This window comes from Cucumis melo, chromosome 1 (assembly GCF_025177605.1).
Source record: "Cucumis melo cultivar AY chromosome 1, USDA_Cmelo_AY_1.0, whole genome shotgun sequence".
In the NCBI taxonomy this organism is placed as follows: domain Eukaryota; kingdom Viridiplantae; phylum Streptophyta; class Magnoliopsida; order Cucurbitales; family Cucurbitaceae; genus Cucumis; species Cucumis melo.
In genome coordinates, this window is record NC_066857.1 from 6,651,103 (window position 1) to 6,670,095 (window position 18,993).

Here is an 18,993-nt window from a genome sequence, read left to right on the forward strand (position 1 = left end):
TAATACAACTTGATGGTAGGTAGTTGCCCATCAGCAGGCCAAGAATGGATAGTACCCCTAAATAGCTTCATAGCTAACTGCTAAAGAGAAGGAAGAACCATCAAAATATTAGAAGGCAAAGACACTTTTAAGAAGGAATTGAGAAGAGTCGGGAGATGTTGAAACACACGCAAAGATTCATCCTGCTTATTGGGCAAGGTACCGTGAAGCTTCCAAGGTCTGTCATATTCTCAGCTATCCACTTCTTGAAGATGTCGTTTGTTACCTGCGTTAGAGCCACTGTTTCAAAATCATTTAACCTTCTTTTCTTTGCCAAAATATCCTTCAAGAATTTTATGTAAAAAGGCATTTGCTCTAATGCATCAACATATGGGATGTCGATGTGAATCTGCTTCAAGACATCTAAAAATTTGTGAAACTGTTGTTCATCGCGTTTCTTATAGAGACGACTAGGAAATGGAAAATGCGGTAAAGTATTTTAGCTTGTGGCCTGGTTAGACACTTCGCCATGTTGTTCATCTCGCCTAGTATTCTCCTTTTCCTTGTTTTGTACGTCATTATCCTGCAAGGAAAAAAGCATTGTTAGTTAAAGAGAAATTTAAGGGATTAGAGTTGTTATTTAAGCAGGCAATCTTGGCAGTGGAAGTAGAAGTGAAGTTTCTACATTTGGATTTAGAATCACAGATGGTCATATTCCTTCTACTTCTAAGTGTCATAGTTTGACATTTGTTCTTTTTCAAATCCTGCTGCCTGGCTTGACGTTTCAGCATTACTTAGGAGGGATCCCTTTGGTCTTCTAAAGATGCCGCTAGCTAACTACCTTAGTTGTATAGATTCTTGATAGAGGTGGCTTGACTTTGCAGAAGGGCATCATTCCTCTGCATGTACTCGCACAAAAGAGATTCCATTGATGAAGAGGGGGCTTGAGTAGTGGTGGTGGCTAGTTGATGTTGGAGTGTCGAATGGTGTGGTCTGTCGTAATCTCTTTGGCGATGGCCAAGTCCCTCACCACAATAGTTCCTTGACCACCTTATTGTCCTTGATTGCCCTGATTCGATCCTCCCCAACTGAAGTTAGGATGGTTTCTCCAACTCACACTATAGATGTTGGAGTATGAGTCATTCTTAACATATGCAACCGTGTCACACCCCGCCGCCCCATGAGACCTAAATTGTCATGCGAGAGACAGTATGACTTTGAGTATCTTGATGCGTAAAACACCAAAACACTCAATCTCGACGTCCTTAAGCTTTGCTTAATCACCCATGACTTTCCTTTGTCTTAACTTATAACTTTACAAGTACTTTTTAGGCGATATAAACACTTAACACAGAGAAGTAAACCAAACTAAAACTTTATTAAACTTTGGCTAAGCGTTTTACAATAATCTTACAACATTAAAAATACACAACTCTTAAAACTTAAAGAGGTAAAACGCCTTGATCGTCTTCTCACCTAGCAAGCCCTTCCCTTTTCTTTACATAGCCTTGACGTCTGGTTCCTTGGAAGTAAACTTTAAAACATAAGTCTAAAAGACTTAACGATGTTTTGAGAAATCCTTTTCACAAAATACCTTTTGTAAACCTTATTTCGCCAAATTTTACATAAAACATCTTTCACATATAAACTTGTCATTTCGTATAAGTGCTTCATCTCGCATAATATATCAAATACATAAACACACATTAGTCATAAGAATTCCTTTTGCCAATAATCCCTAAATCATTCTCCATGCTAAGTTTCATTACTTCGTGTTTAAACTATTGTAACCAGTATCCAAAAATATTCTGATTTGATATTGTTATTCAGGCCACTAAATATAATGCAATCCTTTTCTACATTGGCCAGCTTCACTCCACCATGCAGTCTTTTTCTACGTGGTTGTCTTTACTCCTGATGTGCACATAACAGTTAGCAGATTGATAGGAAAATAGACTAATGGTTTGAACACCATTTCATAATCATTGAAATACATAAAACATGCTTGAAACCGTAGCATAAATCTTTCATATAATTCTTTTTAGAAATTTTCATATTGAAATCATCAAAGATTTTATAAACAAAGCTTGAAATCATATAAATACTTTGAAGAAAACACTCAAACACTTGAGAAATAAACTTCAAAGGCTTCTCTTCTTCTTCTTCTCGCGTAGACAAATTGGCAACACCTAAAACTTAAACCTTTCTTTTCAAATTCTCAGAATAATAATCCCTAACACTCTAAGCCCATCCTCTGTTTATACTACTTCATAAATAAGTTTAGTCACCCTTAAGCTCTCGATAAACCGCCCCCTCCCTCTTCTTAGTGGTACATTTCTGATCTTAAGATTTAACTTAATCATGCTTAAATTAAACCTTACACATGGCCTATTAAGTAAATTTAGGAAATTTCTAAGAAGTTTCCTTGTTCCTTCTCACCAAGTCCCATTTAGTGAAAAACTCTAATCACCTAACCTTTCAAAAGTCTTCTCGCATAACCTTTCTCGCAGAGTAACCAACCTCTTCTTGGGTAGACCACCAAAAATGCCTATTTCAGGATACCTAGTCAAATTTTTACTACTTATCTTAACTACGGGTCTTACATACTGTCTCTATGTTGAGTGGACATGCATTAGTATTATAAGGACCTCTGCATCCCATACAACGCATCTTAGTCATCTGTTGTACCACTTGAACTAAGCTGCCCAAGGCATTTACTTGTGATAACGCCATGGATTAGAGCAACTTGTTCATTTCGATGACTTGTCCTTGTAGTGCCACCATAGTATTTCTATCCATTCCCTCGTTAGCCTATTTTCTTTTTCCTCTGTTTCCTCTATTTTCTTGTAACGAACCAAAGTCATCATCTCTTCATTCTTGGTTATTGTTGGCTATAGCATTCAGCGTTGTTTTTGATCTGGTTGTAGGACCTTTTTAGCATTTTCCTCCTATAAACACAGCGTCAGCAATCTGTTGTGTATAGAATTGCTCCATCGGCATGCATTTCAATATGTTATGATGGAGATATGCTTTCACCAATTTCTTGAATTTACGCCACGTGTTGTTCAAATTATCTCTATCTCTTTGTTGCAAGAGCATTAAGTCCTGCCTTCTTCTAGCATTCTCAAAGGACAAGAAGAATTTCTTCATAAATGTTTCTATCAAATCTTTCCATGTGGTTACCTCTCCTTGTTCCAGGAAGTTTTCTCATTGATTGGCCTCATCATGCAATGGAAAGGGGAAAAGAGAAAATCACAACTCATCCCGCAAAATTCTAGGCGTATGGAATGAGGTGCAGATAAAGTAAAAATTGTGGATGTGATCGTGTAGGTTTTGTTTGGATGGCCACCATACTGCCCTTCATTCTAAATCATTTGAAGCATGATTAACTTGATTTCAAATCTTGCATTCTCACCGAGTGTAGGGTAAGCAATACCAGGGTTGAAATCATAGAGATTAGGTGAAGTATATGATAGTATGGGTCTATCTAAATCATGAGATAGGTAGGTCGGGTTTTGTTCCTTAGCATTCTGATTGGCAAGGATTTCTTTGTTGTTTTGATTCTCCATTGGATCTGCTCTTTGTCTTCACTGCCTTTGTCTTCTATTTCTATGAAAAGTCCATTCAATTTCATGGTCGAGTATGAATTCAGGTTGTTCACCCCCACTCATAAACTTGTTCACACACTTTTCGACTAAAGTGTGCAATTTAGTTGAAAAAGAATTTTTGCATAAGAGTAGCATACAACTTCAAATTCAAAAAGGAAAATACATCAATTCTCTAGCAACAACATCAAAAACTTTCTTGTTTCTGTGTGTGGGTACGATTTGTGCACGTATATGAAATAGCTCATAGATATGTCATATTGAGACTCCAATTGAGCGACTGGTAGGCAACTAAATAGAGTTATGCGATAAAAGGTGCAATCCTACTGGTGCGTTGTAAAACTTCTAATGATACGCATGTTGTGCAAGATTTCCTCTCTTTCACACAAGAGCAAATGAAGAGAGGTTTCCTAGTAAGTCTCAGGTCGAATATAGAGAATTAATGTTCCTAAAGAACTTAACAAGCAACTAAACTCATGTGGTGTACCCTATACAGTATGGGAATATGAACAGTATAAGCAATCCTAATTACTTAAGCTAAGATGCCTTTGGCGATGCAAGGTGAGCATGGCGATCTGATAAAGTGGAAAATGAACTCAGTTATAGGAATGGAAGGAAGGAAGGAATGTCTAATTAACTAATCGCAATGGATAGTGCTTTAATAGTTCAAGGTGATACAAGCATGTATTAATTTCAGAATTAAAACGAGCTACCTCTTAGTGTCTTCGCCATGCTTACTCACTTCTTGGGATTCAAATACTTGAAGTTAAGCTATGATTTTCACTGAATCAGCTTGTTTACGTTATAAGTAATTTTTCCTTAATTAAGACAAGCAACATTTTGATGCTTTCACCATACATGTTAACATCTCTGTAACTTATGCAAAGGATGAACTCAACAATGAGATTGTATTGACACAATCTCCTTGCTACTTGCTTAGTTTAACTAGGTGCTTTCACTTGTCAGATAAGTGCAATCAATATCATTGTCTCTTCCTCGAATATACATTGCTTTGACATTCGTGTTTAACTAAGCAAAACTTATAAAGCATACACCATGCTTCTCTAGTATTAAAGACACATTCCATTACTCAAAAACTTAACCAGACATGTTAATCATGGATAATTGAAGAGAGATGGGAGAATGGAAGAAGAAATGCATTACTAGTATAAATAAAACTTTAGGCCTTTTGATCATAGGGTACATTTTTTATGTAGCAATACAATATAAAGAGAAAGTGAGATACAAAGAAATGCCTCAAGCCTTAAAGTGTGATATCTCGTACACTTTGGCTCTGATTTTTGCCTGTCCTTGAGGTGAAATGGACGATGAAGAACTCTCTCTCAGCTTTTTGTTTTAAGCTCTCACTTAAAACTCGAGAAGAAGAAAGGATGGACAATATGAATTTGCTCTTCCGCTAAAATTGCACCATTAGTTCTAACGTGACAAAACAGCACATGCTTCATTAATGCCTCTGAAAAGATGTATCAGCATTGCATAGACATCCTTTCGTCTTTTTTTTTTAATAATACACGCCAACCCAATTTGTCTGCTAGTGCGTCAAATCGCCTAGCTTAATTGCTTGTTGCCGCATTGGTTGCGCGTGTCTCCTCGTGTAACATTCTTATTGTCGAGCTCTACTTTTAGCTTGTATCCTACAGTAAAACATTAAAAGTGCGATAAAACATGGATGAGGTTCTTTTCCAAGACGCGATATACAAGTTAATCAAATTATATACTTTTTCCCTTGTTTTCTTTTGTTCTTATGCGGTAAGACTTCATTATTTTACATAAAAGGCTATAATAACTTATATTTTTACAAGTTATCAATACAGAATAATCAATAAATAACAGAAAGTAGAACCACCAAACACAACAATAATATATCTAAAAGAGTAAAACAGTATAATTTACCTTTAGTTGTTACTTTAGTTAACAACAAACAAAATAGCTAATCGAACAAAAAGATAAAATAACACTGTAAGTTTGATAACCCAGTTCAGTGAAAACCTACCTACTTCCTAAAAGCTTTTATAGCTCAGATATGAAGATTTTATTAAAATTCAAATAAATAATAATGAAAAAAATTCAACAATCTAGAAGACACTCCCTCTAGATTTAGTACTTTTTTAGTTTTTCTTATAAACTAAAAAGAATCAGGCTCCTTCTAAATTGTGATTTGAAAGTAATGAAGATACTTAGGCTCCCCTGAAAAGTAATTGAACCTATCTCAATTTACTAAGTCTTATTTAAATCTCTTATCATGAATACACCTTGTGTTGTCTTTTAAGATATTAAACAATCTTCATAAAATATCCAAGAAGGTAACAACTTACTTTTGCAAAGATTCTTCAAAAAATAGTAGCTTGAAAGCCTCTTGAATGAATACCTAGAAAAGCAATGATCCCCCTTTCTATAACAAGTAAGAACTTTGAAACAGACAAGGAAAATGATCTTTTAAAGATATTACGGTTAAAAGATTATGTCAGTAGCAAACTTTGTTGATGAAGGATAAAGTATCTTCTAAAAATAACCTTTAGTGAGAGAAAGAGACATCAACTAAAGGATTAATAATATCCCTAAGATCAAGGAATATATTTTTTCCCTTTTTTTTAAAGAAAAAGGAACTAAATAAATATTTGTAAAAAAGGGTACCAATATCAAAACGACAAATATTTTTGTAAATAAAGAAATGTATAAAAATTATTTAAATTAATAATTAAGTTGCAATATATTTTTCCATTCACTAAAATTTATTTGATTTCTTTCTTGATTATTCCTCAAGTCTAATGATTTATAAGTTCAAACAAGAAAATCTCCCCACCACTATCACCACACACTATTTAAACTTTAGATTCTGTGGAAAGATAGGGATCCCTTTGGGATTCAAAATGGATTTTCTTCCAAGTATATAAAGTATTATCTATATACCATAGGACCTCAATTGATAACGAGTGTTTACACTGTGGGCATTCTATGAAAGTTGAGTCTGACATTTTATTTGCATGCTCTTTAAGATATATTATTAGCATCATTCCTATTTCTAACTTTTTATGCACTCTTATCATGTTCATTTTATTTTATGATAGAATGCAAATATTTTCTTGTGTTTTTCTTTTCCTTTCTTTTTCTTTTTCTTCTTTTCTTTTCTCTTTTCCACATAACTGATGGGTAGTGTTATTTCCTTGTTCATTGTAGAGACAAAATGTTCATCTTTAGCCAGAAGTAAAGTATGTAACCAAGAAAATTTAGTTAACAATGTCATCACAAATTCTAAAACTGAAACTCAAAGTAATTTGAGCCTACTCGACAATAAAGTCAAGAAACCTTCGATTACACCGTCACTGAAGACATCTCAGGTAGTAACAATTCTTTGTTATTTTTTTTACTCAATTTTACTCATGTGTCTTATTTCTTTTATATAAAACAATGTCAGATATGTATCAATCCTCAAGGAGAATGGGCTTGAGATTTTACAACCAACTCTCAATCCTATTAAGTCCAAGGTGGACCTAACAAAGGAGGAGACCTTTGAACGGAGAAAGTATTAACAAAAATTGCTTAATATTTTATATTTTTTTTCTCAACTTACTTTCACAAAAAGTTACAATATCACTAAATATAGTCTCACAAGTAAATTCCTTCAATAAACGACTAATAAAAGCAAAATTAAAGAGATTACATTAATTAAGATAGAATTTTAAAAGTTGCAGTAATTCTTGACCTTTCGTTACTCAAACTACCATAACCTTTTCTAGATAACTTCAAATGTCTTGAAACTTAAACCATTAGAAACTACACATCTGGGGCATTAAAATCCATAGGCCATACATTTAATTTGAATGTTATTTTACCTCTCAAATACCTGCTGAAAAACTTTCCAAAAAATTGATATTTTTTAGTTTAATGCTCAACAAATTCCTCCCTTAAACTCAAACCTTTCGAGTCCTTCATTTCGATCATCTTCTTTAGATTTTCAAACAGATATGTTGGTAGAGGTTTTGCTAAAATGTCAGCTATTTGGTCATGACTTAAGACATGAATCATTTTCACTTTTTCATTCTTCACATGTTCTCTAATGAAATGAAACCGAGCATTGATATGCTTACTTCTTTCATGATGGATAGAATTCTTTGCCAACTCAATGACTGATTTATTGTCGACTCGTATTTCAGTTGCCTCATGATGTTCTAGTCTTAACTCATGCATTAACTTTCTTAGCCAAAATGTGTGACACACATGCCAAGATGTTGCCACATATCCTGCTTGACATGTTGACAAAGTTACGATTGGTTGTTTTTTTAGAGCCATGTGAATGTTGTATTCCTCATGTAGAACACGTATCTTCCTGTACTTTTACTATCATCTATATCGCCGCACTAATCACTGTTAAAGTAACTTGTATTTACTTGATTTTGTGTAGAGAAGCCCGAGTGATTTTGTCCCTTGAATGTATCAAAAAATTCTTTTAATGGCTTAGAGGTGCGAGTGTCTTAGATCCTCCATGTATCGACTCACTACAGCGACACTATATGCAATATTTGGTCTTGTGCATGTGAGATATTGCAGACTCCCTACCAGACTACGGTATCCATGTCCATTTACTTGATCTCCTCCCTCAAATCTAGAAAATTTCGTGTCAAGCTCCATTGGTGTTGTTACAGGCTTGCATTTTTTCATCTTATTTTTCTTTAAAAATTTTCTGGCATAAGCTTCCTGTGAAACAAAATTTCAAAAATTTCCTTGTCTAATTTCAAGACCAAGAAAGTATTTCATCAATCCTAAGTCTATCATTTCGAACTCCCACGTCATAGCATCTTTAAAATCCATAACTAAGTTCTTATTGCTCCCCATGAAAATAAGATCATTAACATAAAGAGATAAGCAGATTACCTTCCTTCTTTCTTCACGTAGAATGCACACTCATAAGGACACTAAATGAATTTGTTCCTTTTGAAGTAAGTATCAATTTGAGTGTTCCATATTCGAGGTACTTGCTTTAACCTATAGAGCACCTTCTTCAATCTTAACACCTTACTTTCCTTTCCAGGTTTCATATACCCAGGGGATTGCTCCACACGTAGACTTCTTATTCAAAAACTCCATTTAAAAATGTTGATTTTTCATCCATTTGATAAATAGCTCATTTGAATTGCGCCACTAGAGATAAGAGAAGTTTAATTGTTTCCATTCTTGCAACTAGAGCAAAAACTTAATCATAATCAATTTATGCCTTTTGTTTGTAACCTTTTGCGACTAGACAGCCTTTGTACTTTTTAATCTTCCCTTTGGCATTCATCTTCTTCTTGTCAACTCATTTCACACTAATGAGTCTACATTTATCAGGTAGTTTAACCAGATCCCATGTTCTGTTTCTTTCAATTGCTTTTATTTCTTCATCCATTGCGGCTTTCCACTTCTTATCTCTCATGACTTCTTCAAAAGTAATGTTCTCCGAGTCTACTAATAAACGAACTAGGTGCACTTCATCGAGAGAATCATATAGATCTTGTAGACTCTGCATCCTAGGTTGAACTCGGTCTTTCTTCTTTGTCATATATTTGAGAAGTCACCGGAGTGACTATTGGTGCAATCCACAATGATTTTTCTTATAGTGTCTCCTTTTGGTTCTTCCAGTCCCACATGCTCTCTTCATCCACCAAAACATCGTATCTTACAATTACTTTCTTTTCAATTGGATTGAATAACTTGTAAGTCTTTGTCTTCTCGTCATACCCAATGAACAAATACTTTTTACACTTATCATCGAGTTTGGTTCTTCTTTGGTCTAGTACATGTGCATATGCCACAGTACCAAACACTTTAAGGTGTGGTACGATAGGTTAATGACCACTCCAAGCCTCTTGAGATGTTTGATATACCAATTTTGTATGAGGGCATCGGTTTTACACATATACAGCGCATTGTACTACTTCCACCGAAAATTCCTTTGGCATGTCTTTACTCTTCAACATTGATCCAACCATATCAAGGATTGTTCAAATTTTTCTTTCTGCAACGTCATTCTGCTAAGGTGAATATGGTGCAATAAAAAATCTTTATATACCTTGTTTCTCAAAATAATTTTTGAAAGCGATTGACATGTATTCTCCACCTTTATTTGATCGTAAGGCCTTGATGTAAACATTGGTTGTCTTTTCTACCATCACCTTGAATTTCTTGAATACTTCAAATGCTTTTGACTTTTCTTTTAGAAAATAAATCCAAGTCTTTCTCGTATAGTCATTAATAAAAGTAATAAAATATCTTTTCTCACTGAAAGACATTGGCGTGACAGGACCACATATGTCTGTGTGTATCAACTCGAGAGGTCTCTTTGCACAATATTCAACCTTCTTTTGGAACGTTGTCCTTACTTGCTTTCCAAGTACACAATCTTCACAAAACCTCTTGGTGTAGACCATTTTTGGTAGTCCATGGACCATGTCCTTCTTTGCTAACTCTTTTAACTCGTCGTAGTGTAAGTGTCCAAACCGTAAGATAAAAGTGCTTTGTCCTCCACGTGGACTTGTAAACACTTTTCTTTTATATTCTTTAAGTTGAGTTTGAACATCTGATTTTTCGCCATCTCAATATGTGTGAGTAATCGATCATTTGTGTCATTCAAATATAGCATTCGATCTTTCATGATGACCGAATATCCTTTCAGCTCCAATAACTGCTCCATGCTTAGAATATTATTCTTCAAATCAGGTATAAAGTAGACAGCCTCCATAGTAACTTCTTTCCATCTTTTTGAAAAAGCGTATTTTTCCTCAACCTTTAACTTGAACCTTTGATGCATCTCCAAAAGACACATGTCCATTTTCTATCTCCTGCATATCAACAAAAAAATCTTCACACCCATACATATGATTGCTTACACCGGTGTCAAGATACCACACCATGTTGCTATCTGGAGTGGTACCTTCATGGGCTATCATGAGAATGCCGTCATTTTGGGTCTTTTCTTCTATGACTAAATTTGTATTTTCTTCCACCTTCTTCTCGGCATGCAATCCTTTGTGTAGTGTTCATATTTTCCACAATTGTAACACTCGACAATTGGACAATTTGAGCGACCTCCTCTTCCACGATCTCGACCTCGTCTACACCAATTTTGTTGGCTCCTTTGTTCTTTCTCTTCATTATTATTTCCACGACCACGACCATTGCGATGACTGAAACTACGACCCTCGACCACGTCTTTTTCCTCGATTGTGTTGTGCATACATTGTCTTGTCTTCTTTAATGGTTGTCTTTGTTTGTAAGGCCTCCTCTAGGACCTCTTGTTTTTTTTCTTTCTTTGTTCATGTGCTTCAAGGGAACTTACAAGTTCATCAATAGTCATTTCTTCTAAATTCTTTAACTTCTCGATTGCACATACGACATTTTTAAAGTCATTTGTCAATGATCGAAGGATTTTCTCTACAATCCTTACATCTTTGAAGGTTTTTCCATTGCGTTTAAGTTGGTTCACCACCGTTTGAACCTGGGTGATGTAGTCAGATACTCCTTCTGACTCCTTTATTTTCATAGTTTCCAATTCGTCTCGAAGAGTTTGGAGTCATACTTTTTTAACTCGATCAGCACCCTTGAAAGCCTTCTCCAATGTGTCCCATGCTTCCTTCCATGTTTTTGCACCTGCAATTTTCTCGAACCTTGACTCATCTGCAGCTCAGAACATGAGATAGATAGTGGTTTTATCTTTCATTTGCGTTTCTTTTATGGCCTTCAATTGATTTGCTGTTAGAATTGCAGTTGGAGCTTCCTCTTCAAGACCTTCTTAGACTATTTCCCACGCGTCTTAAGCGCTAAGGAGGGCACGCATTTGAATACTCCAGTTGTCATATTTTGTCTTGGTGAGTCGTGGTAATGGCATCTGTCCCAACATTATGCTCCCAATATTCGACATGGCTCTGATACCAATTTGACAAAGGAGGAGACCTTTGAAAGGAGAAAGTATTAACAAAAATTTCTTAATCTTCTATATTTTTTTTCTCAACTTACTTTCACAAAAGGATATAATATCACTATATATAGTCTCACAAGGTGTCTCTCTAAATTCCTTCAATAAATGACTAATAAAAGAATAAATATACTATCTTACTTGACACATAAAAAATAAAACACTTAGAAAGCATAAGTATGATATCTTACTTGATATGTAAAAAGCATAAGTATGATATCTTAGTTAACACGAAAATGGCGTCAAGAAATATAATACTTGATGTTTTTATAGTGTTAAGTAATGTGGCTATACTTGATAGTCGATTACTTGACGCTTTTTAAAATGTCAATTATAGGTTTACTTGACACTGTATCAATGTCAAGTAATCCAATTTTTGTAGTAGTGATGGTATTTATCCTCGAGATCAATAGATGATAATCTTTTTTGTATTTCATGGTATTTTTAAAAAATACCATAATACTCTATCATTAATATCAATGTTGAACCCTCCGAAATGTATCGACATATATTGATGAAAATTTATTTCATTCCCTGCTAATAAATTAAATTTATCTATCATATTTGTAAGACATTACCATCAATATAAATATTTTATTATTCTAATATATTTATATATGAAAATATTTGGTAAAATATTTTTTTGTCCTTAAGTTATTGAAAATAGGTGTATTTGGTCCCCTAATGTTTGAAATTAGTCATTTTAGTTCTTAAGTTTTAAAGAATAGGTTTAAAAGTTTCCTTAACTGATAATTTATGATATGCTAAGACTTTGGAAAAAATCATATATATACTAAGTTAATTTTATATTTAAATTAAATAAATCTATTAGTTGAGTAACTTTTAAATCTATTTTTCAAAACTTAATTTGACGCCAGGTTCAGAATCAAATGCCTGTGGGTTTATTCGATGGAGTTCTGATCCCTCGAAATTACAAATGTCAGTGTTTGGAGTGTAAGATTTGGAAATCTAGATTTCTGATGTATGTGTTTGGGATGCTAGTTTTGAAATCTTGGGTTTAGCCAATCTATTTATTTATTTATTTATTTGGTGAATTGTACATTCTAAATTTATCATGTATCAAAATTTTAATCGATTTTTTTCATATTTTTTTGCCTCTAATTCAATTTCTTGACTTTATTGATTTTCATGACAATAATGTAAAAACGAAAACTTTTAACATTCCATAACAATAACATGAATTATCTAATTATGAATGTTGCAAATCATTCACAAAATATAACAAGTTATATACCAAAAGTTCTAGTTAAGCAACATTAAAGAGAGTCTAATAAGTTCCAAAATTAAGCATAACCAAAAGGGTCATGCAAAAACGAAAGTCAAGTAGAGTTACATTTACTCATAGTTATGGTTGTCTTCCTACGATACACATGCAATGTATTTTAAACCACTTCTATCAAAATAGTTCAAATAAAAATGAGTAAAAAAAAACACTTTTTTCTTAAGTCAATCTAAGTAAGTCCTAAGTCTTCTAGTTAAATTGAACAACGAAAAAAAAAATGAAAATGATAAACTAAAAATAAACTATGGTATATTTGATATATATTTACAATTTCCACTATATTATCAATACATTAATATTTGATTTATACTTGAAATCACAATAGATAGGTCATCAATTTTTCAGGTTTGCAGCGGTTGTCAGAGTTGGTGGCCAGAAGTTTGTCCGCGGAGTTGTGAGAAATGACACCTAGTTGCTGGCCAATAATGGTCACTGCAGGTGGTGTGCAGGTGGTGTATGGAGTTGGCCGACAAATTTTCTATATTGAATTAAAAAAAAGTAACCCATGGGCTTGAATAGTGTTTACTTTTCAAATCCATAGGAAAGAGTATAGAAAGCCTTGATGAAAACGGTCGTTGATCAATGATAAAGACGATCAATGGTCACCAATGTTTAAGATGATTGGTCGGTTGCTGACCATCATGAAATTCAGTTGCCAAGTGTCATGACTATTGGTCATTGATCATGACTACGATCGTTTGTTAATAGGCACGATATTGATAATTAACGATAACGATTGATCTTCCTCGATCAAGATGTTCACCTGACGACAATAACGTCCAAAGTTGTAGATCACCAATGATCAAGATGACTAGTCACCAACGATCAAGACAATCAATAATTGACAATCAAGGGAATCTGAAGCCAATGGTTAAGGCGATTCGTCGTCACTATTGATTGATCATGACCAGTCATCATGGTTGATCGTGAAATTGGCTAACGTTTGTTGCCAACGGTCATCAATGATCATAGATAAGAGGTGTGAAATTTTTTCTAAAACATGACATTCAATAATAAATAAATAAACATATTTCAAACTCATGGATTTGGTTTCTTAATCTCAAGAATTTTATCCCAAATTTCTTAATCTCTAAGACTTTTATTCCAAATTTTATCAAATGTCAAAATCCCTAATTCTAGACTGATGGCACGAACACCTCCTTAGTGACTAAAAATGACTAATTTGATATTAAAGACCAAACACACTCGTTCTTCAAAATTCAGAAATCAAAAAGGTATTTTGTTTCATAAGTAGTTTTAAAGTGATTGGTTGGGATCCACCTTTTTAGACCATGAGAGTGAAAAGAACAATTTATTTCGTTCTGGATAGGTACGAGAATCATGAGCTCCTTGGAAAGTAAAATTTACAACCTCAAAAAAAAAATTAAAATTAAAATTAAAAGATCAAAAAATGGATGACTCAATTCTTTTTTTTTTTCTTTTTTTTTTTCTCCTTTTTAAGTATAATTGAAATGGTTGATCAAGCTTTCAACCTCTAAAGAGGAATGTCATATCAATAACCAATCACATTTTGGTTTGAATAGACCAAATTTTCATTGTTGCAAGTACTCATTTCCAACGTTAAATCTACTTTATTGTCTTAATATTCCTTTTATATTGTTTTTATGCACAATTTTCGTGATATATCAATGATACGACACGACGTTGATACACTTATTTATAAAAAACAATGATTGTTAAAACATTGATCAATGATAGAATCTAAAATTTTACCATATTTTTTACATATTTGCCTTCCTATTTCTATCTTTTATATTTATTTCTTTTCTTAAAGATTAATTTTTAAGTTAAATCTACTCTTTCAGTTATTTTTAATATTTTACTACTACAACATTTATGCAACATTTACGTGTTTGAATTGAATTTGAATAAACATGAATATAAGGGTGGAGCGAAAATAATATTGTATATCAAATGTAAACAACATTTGAAAGATACAAACAATAATTGAACTATTGTTATTAATTTTGCATCTGTATTTGATGGTATAATTTTTAAAATTTAATACATAACTATAAGAAAAAAAAATAAAGAACCGAGAAACAAAAATAGTTATCAAACAATTAAATAGTTATAAAAAAAATATTTTCGTTTCGATTAAACAAGAAACTGAAATATTTATCAAACACATTTTAGCTTTTAGTTTTTAGAAAGGCACAAAACAAATATATTATCAAGCAGGCCTAACGTTTCTTAATTCATTAACACAACTAAACACATACATTTTATTCTCAAGTAAAGCAGCACTCCAGAGAGGAGAGTAAGGAATTTGTTAGTCACATATAGTACAAGAAAATCTGGTGCATAAATTCTTAATTGATAAAAAGGTTACAATAAGTTCGAATGCCATCCATCAGTCGAATAAGAGACTTCTATGCCAATTATATGAAAACCCCTAAAAGCCCTGAAACGATGAACTCGTCAAATTTGACATTCCCGCTATGCTAGTGGTGTCTGTCATCTGTTCTTAATGCCAACCAACACAAGCATACCATTTTTCTAAATATGTAACCGACAAAAACCATTCGTCTATTTATAAAGAATGAACCAGTAGCCCACAACTTGAGAACGCAACACGGTTGTGAATCTTATGTTTTCATAGTCAGATCAGTTGCTAAGTTTATGGAAATTCCAGTAGGTGATGATGATGCAGGTCTGTAACAATGCTCAACTCTCCATTTTCGCATGTTCACGGAGTCATTGGATTCTGATCTTTTGCCTTCGCCAATTTTGCTTGTATAAGTTTGTCTAAGATGGGAGGCTCCAAAGGAATGGAGTCGAGACAACGCTCCGATGCAGCGACTATCACCTGCACAAGAATACATTTGTAGGTCCAGTTGTTTTGTTGTGGCCACATTTAAAATGCACTGAAGCTCAAAAGTGATCGAAAATAGTAACCAAGTGCAAATGGAAGAAGTTAACTATGGAAATAAAATTTCAAGAATAGAATGTCTAGAAATAAGAGTTACTTCATCAAGCAGAAAGTCGATAGCTGCTTCATCATCTGCGATTTCCTTTAGAGGAGTCCTCAGGAACTGCATATCTAATTGAATTTGTTGGAACCCACTTCGGTTAAAAGTCTGGAGTCGGACAAATTCTTGCAAAGTTTTGAGGGAAAGTTTCACTATAGTTGTTACAACCGATCCCTGCAATTACATGAACACTCAATAAGATGTCCGACTTTGGATTCAGGTATTGCTAGAAAAGATTTAACATGGTACCTGAGTAAACTCTACTCTAGTAAAAATCTCTATCTTTTGCTTAAATAACTTTGCTAGATGGGTTTCCAACAGCTGGCTTCGAGCCCTTTGCGTATTTGACCTATTCAACTTCTCCTCTCGAAGTGGATTGCTTCGTGATGACGTCGTGCTTCCATTGCTGTCAGTCCGACGATGCTTACGAGTCCCTTCTGGCAAAATCTGTTTAACTTCACTTCCAACGGCCTCCAACTGATCCAAAAGAGGCCAGGTTAAGGATCACAAAAAAATTTCCCTAACAAACAAATTGATCAAGTCTGTAGGCTTTCAAAGCCATACCAATAACGTGAAATTATAGCATTAACAATTGCCATGGATAAACAATAGCACTAACCTCTTGAAGGAATAAATCAACAAACATGTGAACCTCTCTAGGTTCCTTGTGCTGTGGAGAAGATAATTAAGGAGAAAAGAGAAATGAATAATAAAAATGACAATGACAATGACAATGATAATGATGATGATGATAATAATAATAATAATAATAATATAATAATAATGATAATACTATAGTACCAAGTGTAAAATATATTCTTGTCCCATGGATGTAATTACTAAAACTTACCTTAACCCAATTTGGCGTTCTAAACCTCTTAGTCAAAAGAACTGATATCCTCTGACTTCGCATGTTTATATACTGAGATGACAAAAATAAGTAATTGTGATCCATCAAGTAAACGCATTTAATAGAATGTGGCAGTTACAACAGTTATACTGAATTGCAGCTAAACATATTTCAATAAAATTATTTTAGACAACTATATATGTTCCATAAATGGAATGTTTGTGGGAAGTTTTAATAAATGGATGGCTCATTTGAGAGGGTGCAAATGAAATTGGACCGAATTTTTAGTATAATTTTTTTACCTTCGTGAAATCATAGAAACGAAACATTGCGCATGCAGGTTTGGGGTCTTGCTCTCACTCCTTAAAGTTTAGGTTTTTCCACTCACTCTCAATTTTCTTTTGCTCCCACCCTGAGCTCTTTTCATGCAAGAGTGGCTAGAACATTAAGAGTGAGAAGTGAAAGTGAAAGAGTAAGGATGGAAAACGAAGATGAACAGTAGCGAGAGTTGATGGTTAGAGTCAAGAGTCCAGCAAGCATGCACAACAAGGTCATTTCAATAATTTCCACTGATACCAACTCAAGAAAATGGTCAAAGTGCACATTTCATTCTAGGCTCAAAATTTTGCTCAACTGCACAACTGACCTAAGTTTGTAGATTAAGCCAAAAAGATCCTGTGCTCCTACTATCAGAGAAAACATTGATACTGACTAAATAAACAAAGTACAAATATTGCTATTAAGATATTCTATGTCTGTTCAAAGAAAAACAATTAGCAGCATGCTTAAAGAAGATGAAAATGGAAATATTAACCATCACGAGATTTTGCAGTGACTAAGATTCAAAGAGAACAAAAAAAGAAAATGAAAGAATAACCGAGACATTATTCAATAGGAAGTTCCAAATTATTTTTTAATACTACTGTTACTATAATAATCATCATTATATAAACAACGCAATGCAAGCTTAAAATATTTCTAACACCATAATAGGAATGACAGAAATTTGAGCCATACAAGGTGTAGAAACTTTTCACCAGCAGCTCGAAACATTCGGCAAATTTCTGCAGGTACAAAGGCAGGACCATATTCATAACCCCTAATACCACCACCAGAAAAAGAAGCTGCTATTTCCTGAAATGAAGACGAAATAAACATAAAAACATCGATGTGAATCCACGAATGCACAGGTACAAAAACACCTAAATGAGATGCATAAAGGCTCGTTTTTTAGTGACGCTTAAAGACCCTATATCCTTATTGAGAAAAGGATTATAATCATATCCAAATTGCTGAGTGAATTAAAAAAAAAAAAAATCAATGATGCCTTGCCTCAGTGATTCTAGGTATGGCAGTTTGTTCAATAAAAACTGAAATTTGTGCAAGCACCAAGACAAGCCCAGCATTAACTTTTTCAGCTTGGGTTGCCTCAGTCAAAGCTTGACTTTGAGTATAAGAATTATTTTTTCCTGAAAGCAACATGAATCGGTCAACAAGTGCCCTGAAGAAGTCCTGAAATCCTTCTTGAACCCAATCAACAATTGAATCCCTCTGGTTAATGATTAGCCCCGACTGGTCTTCAAGAAGCTGGCGGAAGTCCTGCAAAAGAATAATAATAAATAATAAATCAACCAAATAAATAGAGAAACCACGACCTGGGGAGATATAAATCAAGATGGAAAAATGAACTTCACAATTTTGCTTAGCTTAAAACGTTTCAAATTACGGACAAGAGGAGTTCCCCCAAGGAAAAAATAAATAATAATACAAGTAATTGAATAATAGTTCAGAACTGTTGATGCTATTACTATATCAATAAAAAGATACAAAACTAAATTCAATAAACTCTAAGGCCTTTACATTTAATAGGATGTCGAATGTTTTTCACATAATGCAAACAAAATTCATACTAGTACTTCAAAAACGATGAGTAAGATCATACATAATTTCTTCAAGAAAAGAGAATAAAAGTATCCCAGCTTTCACACGATGCCAACAAAATAGTGGAAAAAAAAAAATGCTCTCTCCTCTCTCCTCTCCTCCCATCCCCTCTCCACTCTGACTTTCCATAACTGTCCCCCCACCATGGCAACCGTCAGATTTCCCCCACCGCTGGGCTTCCCCACCCATTCCATCCACATAGACCGAAAGATTTTCACTCTTAAATGTGATAAATCAACAAACAACCAATCTATCATGATCACTGAGCAGGGAAAATCATCAATACAGACTGCATTTATCTTTCAACTCCCTGTTCCGAGATCCCTGCAACCACAAATTTTTTAAAAAATTGG

The 18,993-nt window shown here is 33.9% G+C and overlaps 1 protein-coding gene across 3 annotated transcripts in view; it reads right to left on the bottom strand.

Moving 5' to 3' along the window:
* Positions 1 to 15,160: 15,160 nt before the first annotated feature.
* The window catches only part of LOC103500085 (vacuolar protein sorting-associated protein 51 homolog), a 42,282-nt gene continuing 38,449 nt past the window's right edge, over positions 15,161 to 18,993 (bottom strand). For 2 of the 3 annotated variants that reach the window (XM_008463283.3, XM_008463282.3), the window contains exons 15-21: positions 18,032 to 18,298; positions 17,717 to 17,833; positions 16,700 to 16,771; positions 16,469 to 16,519; positions 16,099 to 16,326; positions 15,847 to 16,023; positions 15,161 to 15,686 (exon numbers count right to left, since the gene is read on the bottom strand). In XM_008463283.3, coding sequence (XP_008461505.1) covers positions 15,567 to 15,686; positions 15,847 to 16,023; positions 16,099 to 16,326; positions 16,469 to 16,519; positions 16,700 to 16,771; positions 17,717 to 17,833; positions 18,032 to 18,298 — 1,032 coding nt within the window. In that variant the 3' untranslated portion in view covers positions 15,161 to 15,566. The remainder of the gene's footprint in view (positions 15,687 to 15,846; positions 16,024 to 16,098; positions 16,327 to 16,468; positions 16,520 to 16,699; positions 16,772 to 17,716; positions 17,834 to 18,031; positions 18,299 to 18,993) is intronic. The other variant, XM_051086063.1, reaches the window with a different exon arrangement.